The following is a 25,425-nucleotide window of genomic DNA, read 5'->3' as shown; positions in this document are numbered from 1 at the left end:
AGATGTACAGCATGACATCACTGCACTGTAAGTTACCTTACCCCACTTAGATGGCGACTGTCTGTGGGTGTGTGAAAATTTCCAGCATGTTTTGCATTAGTAAAAGTTACCACACACATAGACAGCACCAGAGGGAGCTAATGAGACAAGTAGCTCACCTGCCCCCACCCCAACTATTAGATTTTGTGGTCTCTTGAAGGAAAAATTCAGAGTGCTTTTATTTATTACCATCAACTTCTCTATATATGTAATGTATATAAAAATCAGTGGCCGACATCCAGAGTAACAAGACATGCAACACATATGTTCCGTAGGGTTGCGGGACCTTCAGGGATATATTTTCAGAAAAGACAGAATGCTGAGTAAAGTGGAGGGTGGAAATCAGCAAAAATTGCCCTCTCCCATTGTGCGAGAGAAACTTTTTTCTGTACACACCTCATTGATCTAGATGAGGGGTGGGGAGCCTTGGCCCTCCAGCTGTTTTTGAACTACAACTCCCACCATCCCCAGCCACTGGGGGTGATGGGAGTTGTAGTTCAAAAACAGCTGGAGGGCCAAGGTTCCCCACCCCTCATCTAGATGTTGGAGAGAGTGCATGAGAGAAAAGTTCTCCATAGGTTCATTTCCATTTATGTTTAAACTATTTTTATAATAAGGTTATTTTTCTTTCAGGAATCTAATATGTGGGACAAAATTCTCCCTCCACTCCAGAAAAACAGGTTGCTTATCTGTAACAGGTGATCTGGTAGTGATCTGGTAACGTTTATAAATGAGTTCTGCGCCCGTGCAGAACTCTTCGGGTAGAAATCATTAGCTCCTCATGGTGCCAATCAACTGCCCACTGCACGTGCTTCGTGCCTGCTCATATTGGTGTTTGGCGCCTCACAGTTCAGTTTCTTGTTGGCTGCTCCAATGCAACCATTAGCTGAATCTTGTTAGATAGACTAAATGTTTGCAGTAGCTGTTGTGGGGACAGATAGGAGGGTTTTATGAATGTTACCAGATCACCTGTTACAGGTAAGCAACCTATTTATCTGGATCGTGGTCTGGTAACATCCATACAAGTGGGTGCCTCACAAGCTTCACTACTCCCGGAGATGGGAGCAGCCAGTTACTGCAAAGCATGCTTGAGAACACCCCTACCAAAATCTGCTGCCATTGTAGAGCGGAGGTCCACCGCACAGCATTTTACAAATGTATCTTCTAATGCCCATGTTGCAGCCATACATATGTCCTTGAAATTTATTCCTGATAAATGTGCTGCTGAGGAAGCATATGCCCTCGCAGAGTAGGCTTTATAGCTTTAAGAGGATCCACCTTCTGCACTTTGTAAGCCTGGTAGATCGTCTCCACCAGCCAATGAGAGAGTCTTTCTCTTGAAAAAAGATGTCCCCCATCCTTTTCTTTATAAGTGACTAATAGTTATCTTGGCCTCATCGCAGATGTTTGTTGCAAGTAGGACAGAAGAGCACATCACACATCCAGGCTGTGCACTGCCCGTTCCAGAGGTCTTTCTGGATTTCGGAAAAAGGTGGATAACACTATATCTTGGTTCATGTGAAAGTCTGAGACAATCTTAGTCCTGAACTCTGGGTCTAATCGTATCACGACCTTGTTATTGTGAATGTATGGTTTGTCTATGCCAGGGCTGCTCAACTTCAGCCCTCCTGCAGATGTTGGCCTACAACTCCCATAATCCCTAGCTATTGGCCACTGTGGCTGGAGATGATGGGAGTTGTGGTCCAAAAACAGCTGGGGGGGCCTAAGTTGAGCAGGCCTGGTCTATGCGTAAAGTGGTGAGCTCACTCACCCTCTTTGCTGTTGTAGTGGCAATCAGAAACACTGTCTTAAATGTCACCATTTTAAGCTTTGCAATTGCCATCAGTTCAAATGGTTCTTCTGTCAAGGCCAATAAGCCCAAGGAAAGATTCCACCTATCCATTGGTCTGCATACTGGCGGGTACAAATTTTTTTATCCCTTTTAGAAATGGTTTACTGTGAGGTTGGATGAACACAGTCCTCCCATCACACCCTTGTTAAAGGAGGAAATGGCAGCCAAATGCACCTTCAGCAAGGTGTTTGCTAAGCCTCCCAACTTCAGTGTTGTAAGATAACGCAAGATGTCTCATATGGAAGCACCCCTGGCTCTAAAACCCTTGGTCTTTGCGTGCATTTTGAAACGTTTCCATTTTGCATTATAGTTCTTCCTTGTAGAGACCTTTTTGTCATTTAGCATAATGTTGTCTAATAATTTATCCTCCATGCCGTAAGCCTTAATGTTTGAAGGTTTGGATGCAACAGGAGCCATGCTCTTGAGTTAGAAGATCCACTGTTTGCTTTAGCCTTACATGTTCTCCCAGTTTGAGTACTCGCTGAAACCATGGCTGCCTTGGCCACCATGGAGTTACCAGTATGCAACAAGTCCTGTCCTGTAAAATCTTTGCCACCGCTTGATTGAGAAGTAGATATGGGGTGGGGGTGGGGAATAAATAGAATAAACTGCGTGTCCACAGGTACTGGAATGCACTGCCCTTTGATCACTCTCTCAGCCCTGCTCTTGAGCAATATTGACTGCATTTTGCATTCTCTTCTGTTGCAAATAAGTCTACTGTGGGCTTTCCCCAAGACTTGAATAGTCCCTTTAGACAAGCTGCATTTAACTCCCATTCCTGTTGTTGAAGGAGCACTTGGGACCTGCTCAAGGCATCGGCTAGGGTATTCTTTACCCTCCTTATGTGTATTGCAACCAGATGTATCTTTCATGGAATGCACCAGTTCCATATCTGTTGGCTTAAATTGCAGAGAGAGCGGGACACTGTCCCCCCTTGTTTGTTCGCATACACTATTGCAGTCATATTGTCCATCTGCAGTTGAACTCTTTCCAAGCAGGTGTCCCTGAAATGACTATCGCCTGGAAAGCTGCAAGTAGCTCCAGGAAGTTTATGTGCAGAGTTTTTTGAGTTGGGGTCCAAAGCCCTTGTGCTTCCAGGTCAGACATATGAGTCCCAAGGCCTGTGAGAGAGGCATCTGTTATTACTAAAACTTCCGGCACTGGAACTTTGAAAGCAGTGCCGGCCAGAAGATTCTCCTCTTTTGTCCACCATACTAGTGATCTCATTACCATGTCTGGTAGGTGTAGAAGGAGGTTTTGGTTGTTCACATTTGGCCAGAAAGCTGAGAGATACCATTGCTGCAGTTTCTGCATCCTCAGTCTCGCATAACGGACTGTGGTGGTACATGAGGCCACCTGAACTGTGTGAGCTGGTTGTTCCAAATGCAACTGCAAAGAGAAACTCAAGGATGTAGTACACCGCTCTGGGCTCCTTGGAGGAAGAGCGAGATATAAATGTAATAATACTGATGATGATGATGATGATGATGATCATGATGATCATGATGATGATGCTTTCAGAAATACCAATTTCCGTATTCTCTGGAATTGTTCCTTTGGCAGGTATGCTCTCTGCCAATCCATTTCCAGTACCGCACCTATATACAGTAGCCTCTTGGAGGGTGTCAAATGGGACTTTCTCCAACTGATCTGGATGCCCATTTCCAGAAGCGCTGTCACACATGTGATCTGTGAATATAACTTGTCTTTTGTTCTTGCTGTTATCAGCCAATCGTCGGGAGAAGGATACACCATCACTCCCTTTGTACATGTGCTACCACTACTGCCATGCATTTGGTAAATACTCTTGGCGCTGTTGCCAGACCCAAGGGTAGCACGTTGCACTGATGAATGCTCTTGCCCACAGTGAATCTTAGATATTTCCTGCAACTTTCCTGTATGTCAATGTGAAAATATGCATCCTTGAGATCCAGTGACGAACCCATTGCTCCCTGTGTAGAAGAAGCAGGATAGCTTTCTATGTAATCATTTGGAACCTTCTCACATCGACATACAAGTTTAGCCACCACAGGTCCATTATTGGGCGAATGCCCCCGTCCCGTTTGGGGACCAAGAGTAGAATCCCCCGTGTCTGTATATCCACTGTACTGCAGAGACCATCTGTTTCCCAAGCAGTGTTTCCACCTTTCCAGCAAAGCCATCATTGGTGGTGTGTATTACACTCCTACTCCTGCAGTGCCTTGAACTCTACTGTGTAACTAGTCTGGACTATCTGGAAAACCGGATAGTCTGATGTTATCTGGTGACTTGCCAGTCTGATGTTGTGTCTGGCATTGATGTTTGTTGTAGATGGTAGCGACATCAACGATGACGGGGTCGTCATTGCTAAGAGAAAGAGTGTTGTTTTCCCCAAAGATAGTAATACATGTCAGCTTACAGAGCAATCCAATATGTTGTTTTTGTTGCTGTGGAGCCTTATTGCATGCTCCCTGGTTGTTTTTTCCCCTTCCGGTTGTATGTTTTAAAAATTATCTCTCTGGAAGGGTTTGCGGAATTCCTTCTGGTCACTCTGGCGGTATGTGTTCAGCCTATGGCCTTAAGGCTGGTATCTTGAAGCAGTCAAGGTAGCTGCTGTGAATGTAAAGCTCTTTGCCGTGTACTTAGATTTTTTCCACTTTTTCATAGTGGAATCAGTGTCATCACAGAACAGACCCTTGCCATCAAATGGCAGGGCCTCAATCTTTTCTTTCATATCCAGCTGCAAGTTGGTTAATGCAGCCAAGCATGTCTTCATAGCAAAACTGCAGATGCTAATGAGCACGATTCTGTTTCCACTAAATGCTTATCATTACTCAACTGTTGCCTTGTTGCTGACATTCATTTTAGAAAACACTTCAGTAAATTTCTTTTGGAACTCCTCTGGTGACACATTATCTTTCTCCTGATAGAGACAGTCCCACAAAGAATGTGTGTACTTAGACAAACATGCCATATAGATTGTGATCTTAATCGCCAGGCATGCCGTAGCATATGTCTTACATCCTAGAATATCCAGTTTCCTCCCTTCCTTGTCAGCTGGCATGCTCAGCTGTGACCCCTTCGACGAGGATGCACAGTCAATAACTAAGTAATTCAGGGTAGGATGTTTAAGAAGTAACCATTCTCTTTTGTTTTCTGTACAGGATATCAGGTTTCTTAGAAGTTGGAGTGGGTGTGTGCAGTACGTGCCAAGTTATCTTAGCCACCTTTGTTATCACAGGAAGCATCAGTAAGTACATAGGTTGAGTCACATTCGTTTTCTTCATGAAATTGTAAACAGGATCGTCCCGATTACTAAATTTTTGTTTCCAATCGAGACCAAGCACATCCGCCATCTCAGCAATTTGGAGATAAGATTTCATTTCCTCCGTCAGAGATTTAAGAGCCTCTGTCAGTCAGATCAGCATCGTTAGGGTGTGAGTTACAACCCGTTGATTCTGTGTCCGAGGAGTCAGATTTGTAGTTGTCCTCTGAGGATGCAGGATCTGCAGAATGTGCACCAGGCTTCCCCAAAGAAGATAAGCGGGAACCAGAACCAACACCCTTACTGGCTTGAGAGCCTGCAGCAGACTTGGATGTCATTTGAGATGACGTTTGTGTACCTCCCGTACACGCTGACCTTTTTTATCACGTTCTGTACATGTCTGTGTTGACACTGAAGTCTTTCACTGTCGCTTCGGAGTCAACAACTGGAGAGCTGTCTGCACACTTGCATCCTGAATCAGATGGGACACTCTTATAGTCTGTTGTTCAACAGGTCCTGGAATAGAGGTTTGCACTGCAGCAACTTGATTCACCACCCTCAGGGGTGACATTTGAGTCTCAGTCTGTACTGTATCCTGAATCACAATCCTAGGAGGTGTCATCTGAGTCACAGCTTGAATCTGAGTTCCAGTAACAAACCTTAGGGGTGTAATTTGCGTTGCAGCCTGTACTAGTTCCATTTGCATCTTATGTGCCTTCTACTTCTTAAACTCTGCATAATCATTGGGATGAACTGGATTAGAATTTGTAGACATGTCAACCCATCCTCCCATGGGTAACAGGCTTGCCAATGACACCCTCGACTAAAACAGGGTCATAGATGGACTTTTTGGTACTTCCCCCAAATCTTCCTCTTGGACACTGAGACCGTGGCACAAGAAACCTCGCAACATCAATGCCGAAGGAGTGCTCTCCCCCAATTCCAGCATCGAAAGGATATTCTGGGCTGTTTCAGGATCAAAAACAGACTCGGTGTTGTCACTGGCATCAAACACTACAGGTGATTGGTGCTCCCACTTCGACATTGACACAGACATCAGAATCCTCGGCGTTGATGGTGATTGTCATGGTGTAGGTGCCGGTGACAGAGATATTGCTCAACATTGAGGCGCAGTGTCAGATAAAATAGGAGTCCTTCCCTGCTCAGACATCGACTTTGATGGCGATGGGTTCGCCAGGCATTGTAATGGCGACGGGTTCGCCAAACATTTTAAGCCAGACAGGAAAGGGGTCATAGTGCTGGGTGCTGACAGACTTCCCTCTTTTCAATGACTCTTCTCCCTGTATTTTTTAGGGGGTGGAGAGCCCAACTTATCCTCTCGCCTCTGCTTCCTTTCCTCTTGGTGGCAAGATGAACAACTCTCAGGCATTTGCGGCTCTTTAAATGGCGAGCCCTTTGATGTCAAAGACCCAGGCATAAGGGATTTAGATAGAGTTTGCATTGCAGTCCCTGATGCCAATTATGATACTGTGGGCATCAATCCCGGAGACTTCAGAAGTCCCTGGAGCCAGAGCTTCCTCCAGCAAAGCCACCCTTAAACGTGCAGCTCTATTTTTCAAAGTTTGCCTAGAGAACGAGCTGCATACGGAGCACGCAACAGCGTTATGCCCTTCTCCTAGACACAGGAGACAACGCTCATGGCCATCTGTTGAAGGGTGTTTCCCTCCGCAGCACATGCACCTCTTAAAGGTGTTGTGTTGTGTATTATTTTATTTTATTTATTGTTAAATTTATATATTGCCTTTCATTAAAAACAATCCCGGCAGTTCACATACACACAGAAAAATTAAAACAAGACTACAAAAATCACACAATTAAAATATTAAGCTAAAATATAAAAACAGAGATCTAATCACCTCTTAAAGTTTTTTTCCCCTCTAGGTTTGGGGTTTGTAAAGGACATCCCAAGCATCAAGTCAAATAGTCCATGGTCATACACTTTCCAATCACTTAGCGGAGGTACAGTCGTCCGATAGACAAAAAATAATCCAAACAGTTCGAGTCAACACAAATAAGCACTACTTAACTTTCCAAAGGGTAGTCCATAACAATGTCCAATCCAATCAGAGTCAAGCCAAATATCCAATAATAAAATGCTTTCTGAGAAGTCTAGATCACCGAAGAACCGAGAGCACTGGCAGTCAGAAACTGAACTGTGCAGCACCAAACCACTGATATGAGCAGGCCCGTAGTGGGCGGTTGATCAGTGCCATGAGGAGCTAACGATTTCTACCCTAAGTGTTCTGTGCAGGTGCAGAACCCACTTTTATGGATGTTACCAGATCACAATCCAGATATACTCTTTGCCCCTTCTGTGTCTCCCTACCCACACATAACTCATAACATTTACTTATAGCATAAAGGTGGGAATAAGAGAACACTCTTACAATTTCTGGCACTTTAGTGGCTCCTTTCATTTGTGCTGCTAAAAATAAAATTTGTACAGTGAACCTTTACTTCATTACTAGAATATAGCTATTTTTGTTTTCCAGTACCTGTCCCAAGGTGCACTCAGCCCCTCCAAGATAGTCATCATCATTTAAGTCGTATGATTTGTTATCAATGTCGTATACACCAAATTTCAGTTTCTGCACTTTTTCAAAGTAATAATCTATCAGCAACTTCTTTGAAAACTGAGGATTCTGGCAGTTCTTTATTTTCTCTGTTCGATCCAACTGTAGAAACAAGAAAGAAAGAAAAATGAGAGAAGACATGATCCAGCTGTGGTTGAGCACTTCCAAGTCACACTGATTTCATTGGGAGGGATTTAAGCACATGCTTAACCAATGGAACTTAGAAATGTTACGATTCCTGAATGTGCCCCATGTATTTGCTGTATTGGCTTTATGGCAGATTAGTATAGACTCAATTTTTTTTTAAAGCTCTTAAAATGGTGATAGTAGGCTTGACTTAATTATGGGGGTGTGTGAAAAAGAGTATTGAAATGTCCATAATACATCATAAAAGCAAACTCCAAATGACACTTCTAATATACCTAAGAAGAAAGACCCTATTCATATAATGAAATATATTATATAAATATATAATGTTAAGAACATATGTTAACATTTAAACCACTCAATCAGTGTGGATAGTTTACTCCTACCTAACAAAACATATGAAAGCAACACTTTGTAATGATGCACATTAGGTAAGCATCAACAAGGAGCAAGTTCACAAACACACATCACTCTAATCTATAGTTATAAGGTAGAATTAAACTACTTGCTATTCCTTACTTCAGTCCATTGGTCTCCACCAACGTTTTGGAGCAAGACACACAGCGGATCAGATTTTGAGCCAACATCCTTATCAATGAGATTGTCACAGGATATGGACAGTTCCACCTTGGTCACGCAGTGAGCCATCTAGAAGCAGATAAAGAATATTCATTGAATCATGTTTTGTGTGCTAAAAATGATAAAATTATGCAGATGGAATTAGGCCTGATCTTCAGAACACTTCGTACAGTATATGCAAACTACACTAGAGGTAGGTTTAGGACCACTATACACCCCTAAAGGGCATTAAAAGGTCACGTAGCAAGATACAGAATTTAAAAATAATGCTCAAGAGATCCTTGCTTCAGTAAAGAGTATTTGATACCTCTAGAGTGGGCCAAATGGCCTGAAGGTTTGGCTAAGCTATTAAACCTCCTCAATGCTACAGTGATAAGGCGGTTCATATAGAAACATTTTATATCTCAAAACCACTTCTAGCAAGAATTATCATGAAAACTGTAGGTAGATTACCACATAAAGCAATCATATGTATAATCTTGCTGAATAAATGTACAGCATAGCACACAAGGACAAATGAAATAGGATAATCTACATGTGGATTTAAAGTTAATTCCCACACAAAGTGCTTTGTATGCAAGTTTAGTCAAAGGCCCCTATCCTCTGATAAATGCCTTTTTTGTGAGTTTTTTTGCAATTTAGTACTTGAAAAGGGAAAAAGTAGTCAGAATTGCTAGGTAAAAAGGAAGCTTATAAAACTTGCAAGCTTTCAGAAGAAAAAGGTAATTGGTTTTCCTTTTTAATGTTAAGTATTTCAAAAGGCATACAAGACCTATACAGAAGGAACTGGGACCCAGATGACCGTGCAGATGGCAATGGTCCTTTCTAATACTCCATATAGAAGTGCTGATTGACACACAGAACTCTATTATACAAATGTGGCCTGGTTGGATGCTCCTAAAGTGCTCATGGTGTTAGTGTGAACCTGAAGCATGGTTACTTACCCCATCCCCTACCCATATAATCTCCACCCCAGGAATTTTGTGCTCCCCACCTAGAGATTTTCATAATACCAGCACTTCATGAGAGTGTCAGAACAAGTGCCTCTTCTCAACACTTAAACAAATTGAAGTTGGCAAATACAGGTGAAACTCGGAAAATTAGAATATCGTGCAAAAGTCCATTAATTTCAGTAATGCAAATTAAAAGGTGAAACTGATATATGAGACAGACGCATTACATGCAAAGCGAGATAAGTCAAGCCTTAATTTGTTATAATTGTGATGATCATGGCGTACAGCTCATGAAAACCCCAAATCCACAATCCCAGAAAATTAGAATATTACATGGAACCAAGAATAGCAATAGCAATAGCACTTACATTTATATACAGCTTTATAGCCGGAGCTCTCTAAGCGGTTTACAATGATTTAGCATATTGCCCCCAACATTCTGGGTACTCATTTTACCGACCTCGGAAGGATGGAAGGCTGAGTCAACCTTGAGCCCCTGGTCAGGATCGAACTTGTAACCTTCTGGTTACAGGGGTGGCAGTTTTACCACTGTGCCACCAGGGGCTCATATAGCCCCTGGTGACAAGGATTGTAGAATAGAACAATATCGGACCTCTGAAAAGTATAAGCATGCATATGTATTCAGTACTTGGTTTGGGCCCCTTTTGCAGCAATTACTGCCTCAATGCGGCGTGGCATGGATGCTATCAGCCTGTGGCACTGATGAGGTGTTATGGAAGACCAGGATGCTTCATTAGCGGCCTTCAGCTCTTCTGCATTGTTTGGTCTCATGTCTCTCATCCTTCTCTTGGCAATGCCCCATAGATTCTCTATGGGGTCAGGTCAGGCGAGTTTGCTGGCCAATCAAGCACAGTACACTGTATACTTTTCAGAGGTCCGATATTGTTCTGTTCTACAATCCTTGTCTTCTTGGTTCCATGTAATATTCTAATTCTCTGGGATTGTGGATTTGGGGTTTTCATGAGCTGTACGCCATGATCATCACAATTATAACAAATTAAGGCTTGACTTATCTCGCTTTGCATGTAATGCGTCTGTCTCATATCAGTTTCACCTTTTAATTTGCATTACTGAAATTAATGGACTTTTGCACGATATTCTAATTTTCCGAGTTTCACCTGTATATAGGAGGATTTGGTGAAAGCATCCTTAGATGTTAGCCCTGCAGTTAATAAATCCATAAAATACATAAGTTCACAATCCATAACGTGCTTGTGTGAGTACTTTCTACTTGCACAAAAGGGAAAGGGTGATTTTTGCCAATCCAGTCTTCTTTCTGATACCCCTTCCAAAATATGTCCCTGAAGATTGTGAAGAGCTCCAAAAGGATCTCTCCAAACTGGGTGAGTGGGCGCCAAAGTGGCAAATGCGGTTCAGTGTTGGCAAGTGTAAGGTGATGCATGTTGGGATGAAAAACCCCAACTTCAAATATACACTGATGGGATCTGAGCTTTCAGTGACTGACCAGGAGAGAGATCTTGGGATTGTGGTGGACAGCTCGTTGGAAGTGTCAACTCAATGTGTGGCAGCTGTGAAAAAGGCCAATTCCATGCTAGGGATCATTAGGAAGAGGATGGAAAATAAAACAGCTAATATTATAATGCCCTTATACAAGACTATGGTGCAACCACACTTGGAGTACTGCATACCGTTCTGGTCACCACATCTAAAAAAGGACATTGTAGAACTGGGAATGGTGCAGAGGAGGGCAATCAGGGGCCTAGAGCACCTTTCTTATGAGGCAAGACTACAACACCTGGGGCTTTTTAGTTTAGAAAAAAGATGACTGCAGGGAGACATGATAGAGATCTATAAAATCATGCATGGTGTGGAGAAAGTGGATAGAGAGAAATTCTTCTTCCTCTCCCATAACACTAGAACCAGCGGTCATCCCATGAAATTGATTGCCGGGAAATCTAGGACCAACAAACAGAAGTACTTTTTCACAAAATGCATAATCCACGCATAAGTCCACGCATGTGGAATTCTCTGCCACAAGAAGTGGCAGAGAATTCCACATGCACAAGAAGTGGTGACAGCCAACAACCTGGATGGCTTTAAGAAGGGTCTGGATAACTTCATGGAGGAGAGGTCTATCATTGGCTACTAGTTAGAGGGCTAAAGGCCACCTCCAGCCTCAAAGGCAGGATGCCTTAATTACCAGTTGCAGGGGAGTAACAGCAGGAGAGGGGGCATGCCCTCAACTCCTGCCTGTGGCTTCCAGCAGCATCTGGTGGGCCACTGTGTGAAACAGGATGCTGGACTAGATTGGCCTTGGGCATGATCCAGCAGGATCATATGATCCAGCAGGATCATGTTCTTAGGATGGCCCCAACTCTCGGGGACATATTTTCAGGGTGCATTAAGGTCAGGAGAGGGAAGGGGACACACCCTCCCCTTATGCAAGCACAAAGTACTAAAATCTTACTTAATCAATTATCTTTAGAGAGAGAGGTTTTGTTCCCCATACCACTTTTGTTGAAAAACAGTATATAAATATTTGTTGTATTTGTATCCCCCATCTTGCAAATGTGAACTATTAAAGAAAAATTATTCTAATCCAACCTCATGACATTACGAGCATTTATGATAAATTTATGAATGCACAAAACAATCTCAAAGCAAAAGTATCCTTCAATCTCCCTTTTTGAAAAACATACTTCAGTCACAGAAACACAGGTTCTGTAGAATTTTCTGTAGAAAACTTCTGTAGAAAAACATACTTCAGTCACAGAAACACACAGATACTTCAGTCAGGAGAACACAACCTCAGCACCAAATTCAGTGAGGCACCACAAACAGCTGTACAATACCACAAACAGCTACACAATAGGTCAGATCAGATGTCACATTAGTGATAATCAAAAGCAGCATTTGAAGGATCACTAACATGACATATGAAACTAAGCCACATTTTGAATGCACACATTCACACTTAAATAGTGGTTAATTTCAACAAAAGAAGATTTCACCCAATGAGTCACCCTACTGAGTCAGACTTACAACACAATGAAATGACAGACATATGATCCTAATGTGAACTGTCAGTTTGAACACCAGCCAGTTTACATAAGAGAGCCTGGATGGATATATTGACATATTGACATATTGTACTAACACAATGCAGAGGAATTTGCATTATGAAACATGAAATAGCTGGAAATCTAGAATGCAGTTACCAGTAAAACTAAACATAGACCTCCCTCCGCCCAACTCTCTCTCTCATCCCTCACCCCTGGAAAACAATATAAAAGATGCTTGCAAACAATGAAGTACTAGAACCCTACAGTCAATGTGTTGGCTAGATGTTTTAAATCAGTGTGAACTTATTTATTTATGTAAGCCATTTATACCTCACAACATTTATAAAAGAGTTACATTATAAAACCAGACTAATAGAATTATCCAAAGTAAACAAGTTAAAAATCCAAGCTAAAACCAAAATCAAAATTCACTTTTAAAATTCCAAATTAAAATCTTAAAGCTAAAAACTAAGAATTATAAAAACTAAAAACTAAAGAACCTACCAGATATACACAACAGGTGAAACATTTAAAAGCCTCTTTAAAAAGGTATGTTTTAGTTATTTCTTAAAAACAATGAGAGAGGAAGCATTGCAAAGCTCTTCAGGGAGGGTGTTTCAAAGCCGATGGGCCACAACCGAAAAGGCCCTGTCTCTAGTCCCTGCCAATGGGATCTCTGTTAGTTGCATGGCCATGAGTAGGGTCTGAGATGACGAGCGGAGGGCCCTGGCAGGTTCATATGGGTGAATGTGGACCAACAGGTACCCTGGCCCCAAGCCGTGTAAGGCTTTAGGTCAATACCAGCACCTTGAATCTAGCCTGGAAGCAGACTGGTAGCCAATGAAACTGATGCAGGATGGGTGTAATACTCATGAAGTGATTCGTACCAACGAGCATCATTGCAGCAGCATTCCGAACCATCTTCAAGGGCAGCCACACGTAGAGCACATTGCAGTAGTCTAATCTGAACATTACCAAAGCATGAGTAACTGAGGTCAGGTCCGACTTCTCCAAGTAGGGTTGCAGCTGGCGCACCAGCCGTAGCTGGTAAGAGGCACTTCTGCACACCACTGCCACCTGTGCCTCCAAGGTCAGTGTTGGGTCCAGAAGCACCTCCAAGTTGCGGTCTTTGTCTTTCAGAGGGAGTGTGACCCCGTCCAAGACCAGATTTACCTCACTACTCAGATAATCAGTTTTATCAACCCAGAGCACTTCCGTCTTATCTGGATTAAGTTTCAGCTTGTTTGCCCCCATCCAGTCCAGAACAGCCTCCAAACCATGGTTCAGAGCATCCACTGCCTCCCTAGTATCTGCTGATTTAAAAGATAATAGAGCTGGGTGTCATCAGCATACTGATAGCACTGCAGTCCATACCTACAGATGACCTCTCCCAGAGGTTTCACGTAGCTGTTAAACAGCATGGGGGACAGAATAGATCCCTGTGGCACCCCATAGGCCAAAGGCCAAGGGGTGGAACAAGCATCCCCCAGCATCACCTTCTGAGTACAACCCCCAAGGTAGGAGTGGAGCTACTGTATAACTGTGCCCCCAAGTCCCAACCCAGAGAGACATCCCAGAAGGATACCATGGTCAACAGTATCGAAAGCAGCTGAGAGGTCCAGGAGAATCAACAGAGTCACACTCCCTCTGCCTATCTCCCAGCGTAGGTCATCCACCAGGGCAGTTTCCATCCTTATATCCAGGCTGGAAGCCAGACTGGAAAGGATCCAAGTAATCAGATGCATCCAGAGAAGCCTGGAGCTGAGATGCCACCACGATCTCCAACACCTTGCCCAAGAAGGGGAGATTAGAAACTGGTCAGAGGTTATTCAGATCATCTGGGTCCAATGAGGGCTTTTTTTAAGGAGAGGCCTGATGACTGCCTCCTTCAGCTGAGGGGGAACCACCCCCATCACCCACGAATTCAGCACTACAAATCACCCTGTTGCCTGCACAATGCTACAAACAGTAGAAGCTATATACACAATTCTTTAAGTCACAGCAGCCTCATCAGTCTGGATTTCAAACTAGCAGTCCAATGCTACATTGGATTCCTGATCTATAGGCCCTGCTCCTTGAAACTTCCCTGGCCCCCTCACTTCCCTCTTGCAAACAAAGCAATGTTTCTCCTGTAAGGTTTGTTCCTTTCTCGTTGGCTTCTTTTTCTTCAACGCTATTCTTCACCCCCATAATTTCCTTGGGTTCCAATTTATCAGCCTATTGCCTATTTGCTGAAAGACTCTTGGGCGGCATCCAAAGCACTACTGTCCTGCCCCCTCCCATCCATAGCAATTAAGTGCTGTGGGGCCTTTATTCCCTCCCATTAGCCCACTCTTGCCCTATTTTAATCAAACCTCCTTCACCTACCCTTCCCCTTAGGTAGGCTCTTTCATTCATTTCCCACGCTGCATTCTTCCATGAATCACCTTGCTTCCCAACCTCTTGGGACCTCTTCCAAATTCTCAGCATGGCTTCACAGAGACTTGTGGTTTTAATCCCAGTCAAACCAGCAACTTTCCGTTCCTCCACAGAAGCTGACTGAACAGTGTGATTTGTTACTGAGGGTTTTTTTTTTTACCTGAACAGCTGGAAGGTGTTGTATTCTAGCTAGTAATCTTGTATGTTGTGTTGAGAAGTTTGTCCCAGTGGGGATGCTGCAGGGAGTGTAGGGAGGTGGAGTCAGAAGGGAAAAGGGAGGAGAAAATGAGGTTGATGCTGAATAAACCCTTAGTTAAAACTACATAAGATTTCTTTGGTCTATGAGGGAAGCAGCTATAGAACACTTAGTGATAAGATTTTGAACCAGCTAAGTGTGTGAGCCATCAAAGCTTGTGAATGTTCCTTCAACCTCAGTTCACTGCATTAGTGGGCCTACATTCCTGAACTGCTTTCTACTATTGCTGCTGCTGATTGTTTCTCCAGCTTCCTGACCTGCACAACCCCTGAAGGTATTTCCTCCCTTATCACTCCTGGACTGTTTTTCACTGAAAGCCCACCGCAGCATGGCTCATATCCCACCACCACTTTTTTTCTTGTCCACCCCAAGAGAACCTGTTCTTCCTTAGAAACAATGGAGGTCCTATTTCTGTAATTACCTCCTCACCATACAGACCCGTGGATTTTACTCCAGCAAAGCAGGCTTTATTGCTACACTACCTGGGCCCTGAAGGCCAGATAATATATAAGGGGATGTCAATTCTCATGAAGCTGCTCTTCAAGCCTTAGATGATAATTTCAACCCTACTTTGAATATGATTGCTGACTGTTACAAATTCTATTCTAGATCCCAACAACCTGGTGAATCTATCAATCAGTATATCACAGCAATGCATGCCTTAAATGTAACCTGTGAGTTTGCCAACTTTACTGATCAGGTATCAGATTATTATGAAAACAAATTGCTCCAGAATTCATGAAAATCTGCTATTGGAGCAGAAACTTAGCATGGCTAGGAGGGTGGAAAATGCTCTTCACTCTGCCTAAATGCTTCATTTGGTATCCTGAAACCAACCTCCTGAAATCTAGACTGTTCTGTCTAAATCCTTCCAAACCCAGTCTTCTCATATGACACTGCCCCAGAAAGTGACAGCACAAAAAAGGAGGAGCTACCAATGCTACTGATGTGGAGGATCTGCCCACAAAGACAATTTTGCTCACTGTCCTGCACAGGTGGTCACTGCAACAGGTGCAGGAAAAGGGGATACTTTGCTAAGGTTTGCAAGTCTGCTGTCTACTCCATTACTGATTCACCATAGGATAAGGATGAGGCAGATGAACCGCTTCCTGACAGCATTTTAAGCGTGACAGACTCAGAACCTGCTTCTCCGCTTTGTCAAGTTAAACTTAATGAAGTGTGGTTGCTGGCTGATTCTGGTTCTCTGTACACTATCATTTCCCTCATGCTTTACAAGTAACTCCTCACTACATCAGATCTGCACTTGCAGCCTTCAGACACCCACCCATGGGGATATGGAGGTTCCCCTATTGCCATAAATTGATACTCCACTGCTGTACTGGAATACAAAGGACATACTGCAGAAAGGTAAGTGTATGTGTCACAAAAAGGAGTCTCAATATTGGGCTGGAAACATCAGAAAGATTTACGGATTGTGTTAGACCCAAATAGCTCGGAACTCATACTACAGATGATAGAGTATCCATATGCTTATATGATCGCTGATGTCTCGGATGTTTTTGCTGATACTCTTGGCACTGCCGTACACCTCAAATATAAAATGTAGATGAAGGAAAATGCAATACCAAAGTGAGGAATATGCCCATAGCATTGCACCAACGCCTTAGAGAGGAGCTCTCAAGTCTAAAGCATGCTGACATCACAGAACCTGTTGATTCATCAGATGGGTCTTTCCCATTGTTCTTGTGCCAAAATCAGACAATACACTTTGAATGTGCGTATATTTAAGAGATGTAAATTCCAACATGATAGTGGATTGTCATCCATTGCTCAATATCAATGAAATGCTGCTTACTCTGAAAGAGGCCTCAGTGTTCACAACTTTGGAATTGTCTTTGTCCTTATAATCCTCTGCTCAAGAGGTTCTGGGAAATACACAGTCTTCATTATCCCAGAGGGTCTTTTTCAATACCAAAGACTGCCATTTGGATTAGCCTCTGCAGCTTCGGTATTTCAATGAATGATGCATGCAATTTTTGGGGGGATTATGGATGGCATCACTTACTTTCAGGATGACATTTTAGTTTATGGCAAAACCATTGAGGAGCATGGTGCAGAACTTAAGAAAACTCCAACAACACAGACTTACTTCCTCTTCAGAGAAATGTCAGTTCTGCACACACTCAGTGACATACTTGGGACAAACAATATCTCAGAGTGGCGTACATTGCAAAAGAGACTTGGTGAAAGCTATTCAGGAAGCACCAGAGCCACACAACGAGGATGAACTTCACTCATTTTTGGCACTCTGAGTATTACTCTAAATTTGCCTCAAAAGTTGCTCCATTGAGTCTTCATTTAAAAAAGAATGTAGCATTTAACTGGGATGCATCCTGCAAGGCTAGTTTTCAGAGTATGAAATCAACCATTGCTGAACCCCTGAAGCCAATTCTTTTGACACCAACAGGCATACTATTGTAACCACTGATGCTTCTGAATATGGTTTGGTTGCTGTACTGACCCAGCAACAAAGTGACAGGGAAGTTACAGTTGCCTTTGCTTCTGGAGTGCTTACAAAGCTACCACCAAATGTAACCAATAGCAACAACTGATAGGGCTTTCCATTCCTTCTCACTCTGAGGATGATAAGATTTGTGATAGGGTAGGAGAAGCGACAAAAATACTAATTATATGTGGATCAGAAACAGAGTGCAAAACAGCAAACATTCCAGGTGGAGGACTTCGTTAGAGTATGGCTGCCTTATGAAGTAAGAAAGGGCTGTTCCCGATATTCTGGACCAAAACCAATTATAGAAATCTGAGGAGATTCTGTCATATTGGATGATGGAACGAAATGGAACAGTTCGAGACTTTCCAGCATGAATAATATGAGTCAAGAGGGAAGAGAGCCTGATCTCAAGAGAGGAACTAGAGAGCAATTTGATTTTGTCTAATTTTGTCCTTACAGAAGAGGCTGATGAAAGTGATGAACAATCCTCTGTACCAGAACAAACCTCACTAACAGTTTCTGTGACAGAGACCCCAAGAATTAGAATTGTGTGCAACAGGAGACCACCTAAAAGACTTCAAGACTGTCACTGAATTTTAAATTAATTCAATTCTGGTTGTTATAAAGGGGATGGATGTGTTGCATTCTGTCTAGTAATCTTTTATGTTGTGTTGTTGAATCCCAGTGGGGATCCTGTAGAGATTGTGGAGAGCGGGGAGGAGTCAGAGAGGAAGAAGGAGGGCAAGGAGAAGGAGAAAATGGAATTGTTTCTGAATAAACCTTTAGTTAAATCTACATAAGATTTATTTATGTTTATGAGAGAAGTAGCTATAAAACAGAAAGTTCATGAGCATTCTGCGTCATTATACTAGTTCATCCACTCATGTCAGAAGCTTAACGCCACAAGCACAATGCAACACAGAAATATACCAATTTGGGACATACATATATAAACATCAGAGATTGTCAATAGGAGTTCAGAAGCCTGAAGCAAGACACCATGAATTAAGGCACACCTTCTTAAGCAGACCGCACTGTTACTCAAAATATTCAACTGTTCAAGAGGAGAGCTGGTCTTGTGGTAGCAAGCATGAATTGTCCCCTTACATAGCAGGGTCTGCCCTGGTTGCATATGAAAGATAGACTAGAAGTATGAGCACTGTAAGATATTCCCCTTAGGGGATGGAGCCGCTCTGGGAATAGCATCTAGGTTCCAAGTTCCCTCCCAGGCATCTCCAAGATGGGACTGAGAGAGATTCCTGCCTGCAATCTTGGAGAAGCCGTTGCCAGTCAGTGTAAACAATACTGAGCTAGATGGACCTATGGTCTGACTCGGTATATGACAGCCACCTATGTAACTAACTGTTCTACCATGAATAGCTGTTCTACCTAATTTTTTTTTAAACCAATCCACTCACAAATAAGTATATGTTACTTTAGAAGAGCATTGCTCCACAATTGTGTGGTGGGAAGGCTCTCACCACTGCAGGCTCAGTCTGGAAACTACATGGCTGAGATTTTTTAGGCAGTAGGGGGACATAAGATACTGAGGGGCAGCAGCTACAAGATGGATAGGTGGGAAGCATAAACCAGGCAGGGTAGTAGGATTAAGGAAGCAGAGGACAGCACTGAGGAAGGCAAAGAGTTGAGGCAACACAGCATGTACAGTGTCTCCTCCTCATGTCTGTGTCCACCTGGCTAAAGCAGGGGAAATAAGGCAGGCACGGACCTCTCACTCAAACATCCTCTGGCAAAGATCAGTGAGGCCCAGGGGTGTTTTATTTTGTACAGTTATCTACTTGTGGCCAGCCTCCCATCCTTTAGGATATAAGGGTCTTTCCTACTCCATTGTACTTTGCCTTTGTTTTGCTCTCATAGCCATTTAGTGGAGAAAATAAGTATCTCATGCTCCTGGGAGATTATAAGGAGAGTCAAGGAAGTCCCAGTCTGGCTGCAGTATCAGCAGGAAGATATGTAGGTCCTGATACAAACTCTGCTAGAACAACAGGCTCAAGCACCCCCTTTCACCCACTAAATCCATTAGTGGATATCAAGAGGTGGTGGCCTAGACCAGTTGCTTCCCAAGCTTATTGTAGAGTATGATGTGCAAGTCCACCTCACCACATCTGAGAATGTTTGGCAAGCCAACCAAATGGGCCACAGGGAAAAAACTTTTTTTACTGAATCCTTACCCTCAGTTTTCCCACAGCATGTTTCATCCAATATGTCCCTTGACTAAGGTGCTGTGAAAGCAGCCATTTTAGACTGGATGAATCAAGAGAAAAACCACCACCAAATATTTCATTCATTATCTTTCCACAAAGGCTGGAGGCTCAGGGCTTTGCCTAATTGCTACATGAACCAGACAGGAAATATTGCACCCAGAGGCTAATTATACTGCCTGGGTGGCAATTTCTAGATAAACTGTCCCCAAGGGAATGAAAACTGGTCTACGAGAGGAGAGCTTGTCTTGTGGTAGCAAGCATCAATTGTCCCCTTTGCTAAGCAAGGTCCACCCTGGTTTGCATTTGTATGGGAGACTACATGTGAGCACTGTAAGATATTCCCTTTAGGGGGTGGGGCCACTCTGGGAAGAGCATCTGAGGTTCCTCCCTGGCATCTCCAGATAGGGCTGAGAGACTCCTGCCTGCACCCTCGGAGAAGCTGCTGTCAGTCTGTGTGGACAATACTGAGCTAGATGGACCAAATGGTCTGACTCAGTAGAAGGCAGTTTCCTATGTTCCTATTGTTGGTACTGAAGATACTGTTCTGTCTCCCTGAACTAGGCAGTTTGCTCCCAAAAGAAAAAGAAAAACTTAGCATCTCATAGGCCTGTGCATAAATATGGAAAAGATAGTACAGGAATAATCTAAAAGCAGGGAGTCAGAGCCTCCTTAAGAGTTCACTCCTCACCCTTCGCCTCCACTGCTGAGGGAGGTCATAAACTACTGGGAAGAGCGGAATTTTCAGGCCAGACTTACAAACTGAAAGGAGACCCACAAAAGGGCACCTCCAAGATGTCCCTCATGGAAAACAACATACATTACCCATGGGGAAAGTTACAGAGGAGACATCAGAGGAGGCCTGGATTACAGACATATCCAAATGGTTTAAACCCAAGAGACAACATGAGGAAAGAGCCTTTGTATTAGACTCAAGAACAGTCAGTCATTCCCTGTACAGCAGCCTTAAAGCAATACTGCTAGATTATTCTAGTTTCAGAGCTTCTAAGTGCTTCATTATAATTCAGAACTCTTGCACTGAGGAGGTGGAAGGGAGAAGATTCCATGCTTATTATCCTCATGCACCTGTTTTCTCTAATATGGCAGCTACTTTGCCTACAAAAAGTGCCTTGGAGGAGCACAGCTGCCATGTTCCTCCAAAAATTTCCCTTCTCAAGGATCCCAATGTCTACTGTCCCACACAGCTAACCTAATTTACAGGAAGCCAGGATTTCCCCTTTTCTGCCCACTTAAAAGACAAACCAACCACTATTTTCCCAGTGGTAGTCAGGGAAACAGCCCACAATTCATCTAAATAAGCTAACACAAGAAACCCTTACCTCACAAATTCCCCTATTATAAGTGCTCATGCCACAATGAGATATTCAAGCTTTACAAGTCATCCTTCAAGGGGCAAGCACGGCAATAAAGCAGAGAAAACCCAACGTCTCTCCAGCTGTCCAGCTCACAATTCTACTCAAATGTTTACCTGAGACTTGCTGGCCACATTACAAACTATCACTGTGTCCAGGTTATCCTGTTTTGAGCATTCCTGAATCTTCTATATTTTGTGCACAAGAGTTCAAAAGGTTTCACTTCAAATGTCTCCATATGATTCACATGCATGTATGAGTATTCTTGCACATCTGGCAACCATATTCCCAGGTCAGGACATTGGGTATATGGTTCAGGTTCCTAAGATACGTAGCAATATAAAGCCCTTGGAGAAATTGTAACCCAATGAAAGAGGGTGACTCGTGCTTTGAAGGCCATGTCTTGATCATTATATCCCCTGGTCTTGGGTCAAAACTGGCCACCCTTGTAGCACTTCTCCAAATCCCACTGAGCCACAGTGAAAGCATCCTAGCATAATCACAATTGCCAAAATGAAGCACAAGAAGAAACGTCATAAACACCACATCAGAGCAACTCCACTTGGCTGGAGGATTAGAAATTCCAGGTAATACAAAGAGAGGGCTCCTCATTGGACTTCTTTAGTATGTCATTATTCAGTGGATATGCTGCTAATTTCATTTTGAGACAGGATTAAAGACATACATATTTCATTTGGTTCTTTGGCTTTTTGTAGGAAATGCATGTTAGAACACACTTGTTAACCAACGTATGTCAGACCAAGAACAACAGGTTGCTTACCTGTAACTTGGGTTCTTCTAGTGGTCATCTGTGCTCTTACATGAATGGGCTTTGCGCCTGTGCAGAGACCACATCAGAGCTTCCAAGCCAGAGAACTGCTTTTTGGCGGGAGCCGTGCTCCCTCGGTATATAGGCGGCTACGCGGGCTTCCAGTCTTCTGAGTCCGCAAATCTGAAAGAGACTAGCAGAAAAGACATGAGAAGAGGGGAAGATGGGTGGGCGTGTAAGAGCACAGATGACCACTAGAAGAACCCAAGTTACAGGTAAGCAACCTGTCGTTCTTCAATGTGGTCTCTGTGCTTTACACGAATGGGCGCATAGCAAGCTGCACCCGTGCCCTGCTCACCTGGAGGCAGGATCAGGCAAAGATGGATTGTAGCACCGCCCTGCCAAACGTCGTGTCTTTTTTGGCTTGGACATCCAGGGCGTAATGGTGTATGAAGGAGTGCTTAGATGACATCTAGAGGAATGGATCTGTCAAAGGCAGTAGATGTCTCAACTGCCCTCGTCGAATGTGCTTTAAGAGAGGGCGGAGGAGGCTTTTTGGTGATCTGGTATGCCAGGGAGATGGCGCGGACCACCCATCTGGATATAGTCTGTGCAGAGGCTTGTTTGCCCTTGTTAGGGCCAGAGTGGAGCACAAAGAGAGAATTGGAGGTCCAAAAGGCAGAGGTGCGGTCAACGTAAAAGGCAAGCACCCTTCGGACGTCTAAGGTGTGGTGGCGTTCGGCCGCCATTGTCGGCTCAGCGAAGAATGCAGGTAAGGAGATGGGTTGGGAGCGGTGGAATGAAGTGACTACTTTAGGAAGAAAGGCAATGTCCGGCAGCAGGACAGCCTTTTCCTTGTGGAAGGTGAGGTAAGGAGGGCCAACTCTAAGAGCCCTGAGTTCACTGGCCTGTCTGGCCGAGGTGATAGCTGTGAGGAAGGAAGACCTTAGCCGGGGCCTGTTATTCTTCCGGAAGGTGGTCTAAGAAAGGAGCAACATGGTCCCAAAGAAAGGATTGATACTTGGCATAGTATGCCTGGTAGTTTGTGATTCTGGTCAATAAAGAAGCAACTGAGTATAATCTTCTTCCAAACTGTCTAATTTCTTTCCCTCCTTGTCAGGTGGGGTGGAAGAGGTATAGCCCCTGAATTTGGAAAGGGAGGATTCGACGACAATTGAATCCGTAGAAGGATGCTGTTTCAAGAAGGAATCGTCCTGCTCTGTGGAGGCATGAACCTTGTAAAAAGAGTCTAGCCGTTTAGAAGTCTGTGGAAGAGAGGACGGTTTGATCCAACAGGTATTGGCCACTTTAAGAATAGACGGGTTCAACGGTAACAATACCAACGGGAGGGCGTCCTCTTCGATTAACTGAAAAAGAGGGTCAGGCTCGGATTTGTCTCCTTGAGCCAGTTGGACTCCAAGGGAAGCTGCCATACGTGAGACAAAGTCCTCTGACAACACAGAAGTCCTCTGACAAGGAGCTGGGTCTCAGGTCCAGCAATAAAGAAGGGGGCGAAGAGCCCAGAGATATCTGATCGGATAAGGAGGATTCGAGGCCCTCTTTGAAGACGAGTCCAACGAGTCGGTCAATACCACAGGTTGAAGGGGTCGAATCCGGAGTCGAAGCGTTGGCCTCGAGTCGGGAGCAATAGTAGCCGTGGCTGCCTGCACTGGCGAGTTTCTGGGTGGAACCCGTGGAGGTAGAAGAGACATGGTCCAGGGAGGCGGAGGGGGAGGCAAAGCTGCTGATCCTGAAGGTGGGTTCAGGAGTGGAGCCAAGGCCAAGAAGGTCGGTATGGAGGAGCGAGGGGAGGCCAAACGTCAAAGGGGCGGCTCCGCAGCTGTGGAGGCCTGTTGGAGTTGGCGAACCTCTTGATGAGTGTAGAAGTAGTCAGCCTCTTCCTCAACTTGTCTGGCATAGCGCTCATCGAGAGCAGCTTCCAACTCCTGGTTGGTCCAGTGGCATGGTTGTTCTGGAGGGAGCTCCTCAGGCTGAGAGTCATGGTCGGACTCATACATGGGATTGTGTGGGCTGGAGTTGTAAATGACTTCGGTATCTAAGACCGTTTCAGTGCATAGGGTTCGGGATCGGTATCATGCGTTGACCTGTGCTTTTTTGCTGGAGGTTCAGAAGGGACACGACAGTCCTTCTTTCTCTTCTTCTTTTTGGACAGTTGGACAGAACGCGGTTCAATCAAGGCCGCCATCAAGATCGACACTGCCACTGAACTCTTCGGTATCAACGTTGAAGCCCAAGCCGCGGGATCGACGGGCACATTCACCTTGGGGGTAGTTGCCAAGACTCCCAGAGGGACAGAAATGGGCTGTAAGCCCCGGGCTGGAGGAGAGGTGTTGGACGAAGCCTGCATGGTGGACAGTTTGTCCAGGCCCGTAGGTTGGAACGACTGTTCCCAAAGACAAGAATGAAGCCAAGAGGCCCGATTCTCGCGCGCCTGCTTGGTAAAGGCCGCGCAGTGTATACAAGAGCCAACTTTATATGACTCATCAAGGCAAAAAAGGCAGAGTTTGTGGCTGTCAGTCGAAGGGATCTTGGATTTGCAGCGACCACACTGCTTAAATTTTGTAGTTTTTGCCATAGGCCAAAGAAGGTAAATGCAGAGAAGCAGAGGCGAAGGATCTGCAGGACGCCGGGCCCGAAGGCCACAACGACCTGGAAACGAAACTAAGAGTTATCCGGGGGGGGGGGGGGTGGTGGTGGTGTGAAATAAAAACACTAAAGAAGAGAAGTACTGAACAAAAATTGAGGAGAAAAGAGGGAAGGAGAATGTAGTACTTGCGAAGCGTCTAGCAAGGAAGAGCTCACGATGTGTCTTCGATCACGGACAAAGAAAGACTGGAGAGGGAAGCCCATGCAGCTGCCTATATACCGAGGGGGCGAGGCTACCGCCAAAAAGCAGTTCTCTAGCTTGGAAGCTCCGATGTGGTCTCTGCGCAGGCGCAAAGCCCATTCGTGTAAAGCACAGAGACCACATCCAAAAACATAACAACAGCCCTGCTGGATCAGACTCAAGGCCCATCTAGTCCAGACTGTGTTTCACACCGCAGCCCATCAGATGCCTTCAAGAAGCCCACAGGGCTTCTCCTCCCACCAAAGACTGGGAGAAACCCAAATGCATATTTCTTCAGTTGCCTGTATGTGTCTTACAGTTAATTCCAAATTCCTAATTGCACAGTGGGGAAATGACTTGATTAGCAAGCCAGAGGTTACAGATTCAAATCCCCACTGGTATGTAGTCATTAAGAGTTGATACTGACTTGACGGCATTTAATCAATCAATGTTTCCCAGACTATGCGGAACATCAATATCGGGCAGCAGCGATATAGGAAGATGCTGAAAGGCATCATCTCATAATGTGCAGGAGATGGCAATGGTAAACCCCTCCTGTATTCTACCAAAGACAGCCACAGGGCTCTGTGGTCGCCAGGAGTAGACACCGACTCGAC

At 44.2% G+C, this 25,425-nt stretch overlaps 1 protein-coding gene across 8 annotated transcripts in view; it reads right to left on the bottom strand.

Moving 5' to 3' along the window:
* LOC128322029 (RNA-binding protein 12-like) overlaps window positions 1-25,425 on the bottom strand; it is an 89,140-nt gene that overhangs the window by 27,112 nt on the left and 36,603 nt on the right. For all 8 annotated transcript variants that reach the window (XM_053242716.1, XM_053242710.1, XM_053242711.1 and 5 more), the window contains 2 exons: window positions 8,396-8,524; window positions 7,652-7,831 (listed from right to left, as the gene is read on the bottom strand). In XM_053242716.1, the coding sequence (XP_053098691.1) occupies window positions 7,652-7,831; window positions 8,396-8,524 (309 nt within the window). The remainder of the gene's footprint in view (window positions 1-7,651; window positions 7,832-8,395; window positions 8,525-25,425) is intronic.

This window comes from Hemicordylus capensis, chromosome 4 (genome assembly GCF_027244095.1).
Source record: "Hemicordylus capensis ecotype Gifberg chromosome 4, rHemCap1.1.pri, whole genome shotgun sequence".
In the NCBI taxonomy this organism is placed as follows: Eukaryota; Metazoa; Chordata; class Lepidosauria; order Squamata; family Cordylidae; genus Hemicordylus; species Hemicordylus capensis.
Note: the sequence above shows the minus strand (reverse complement) of the source record. Positions and strands in the feature narration are given on the sequence as shown.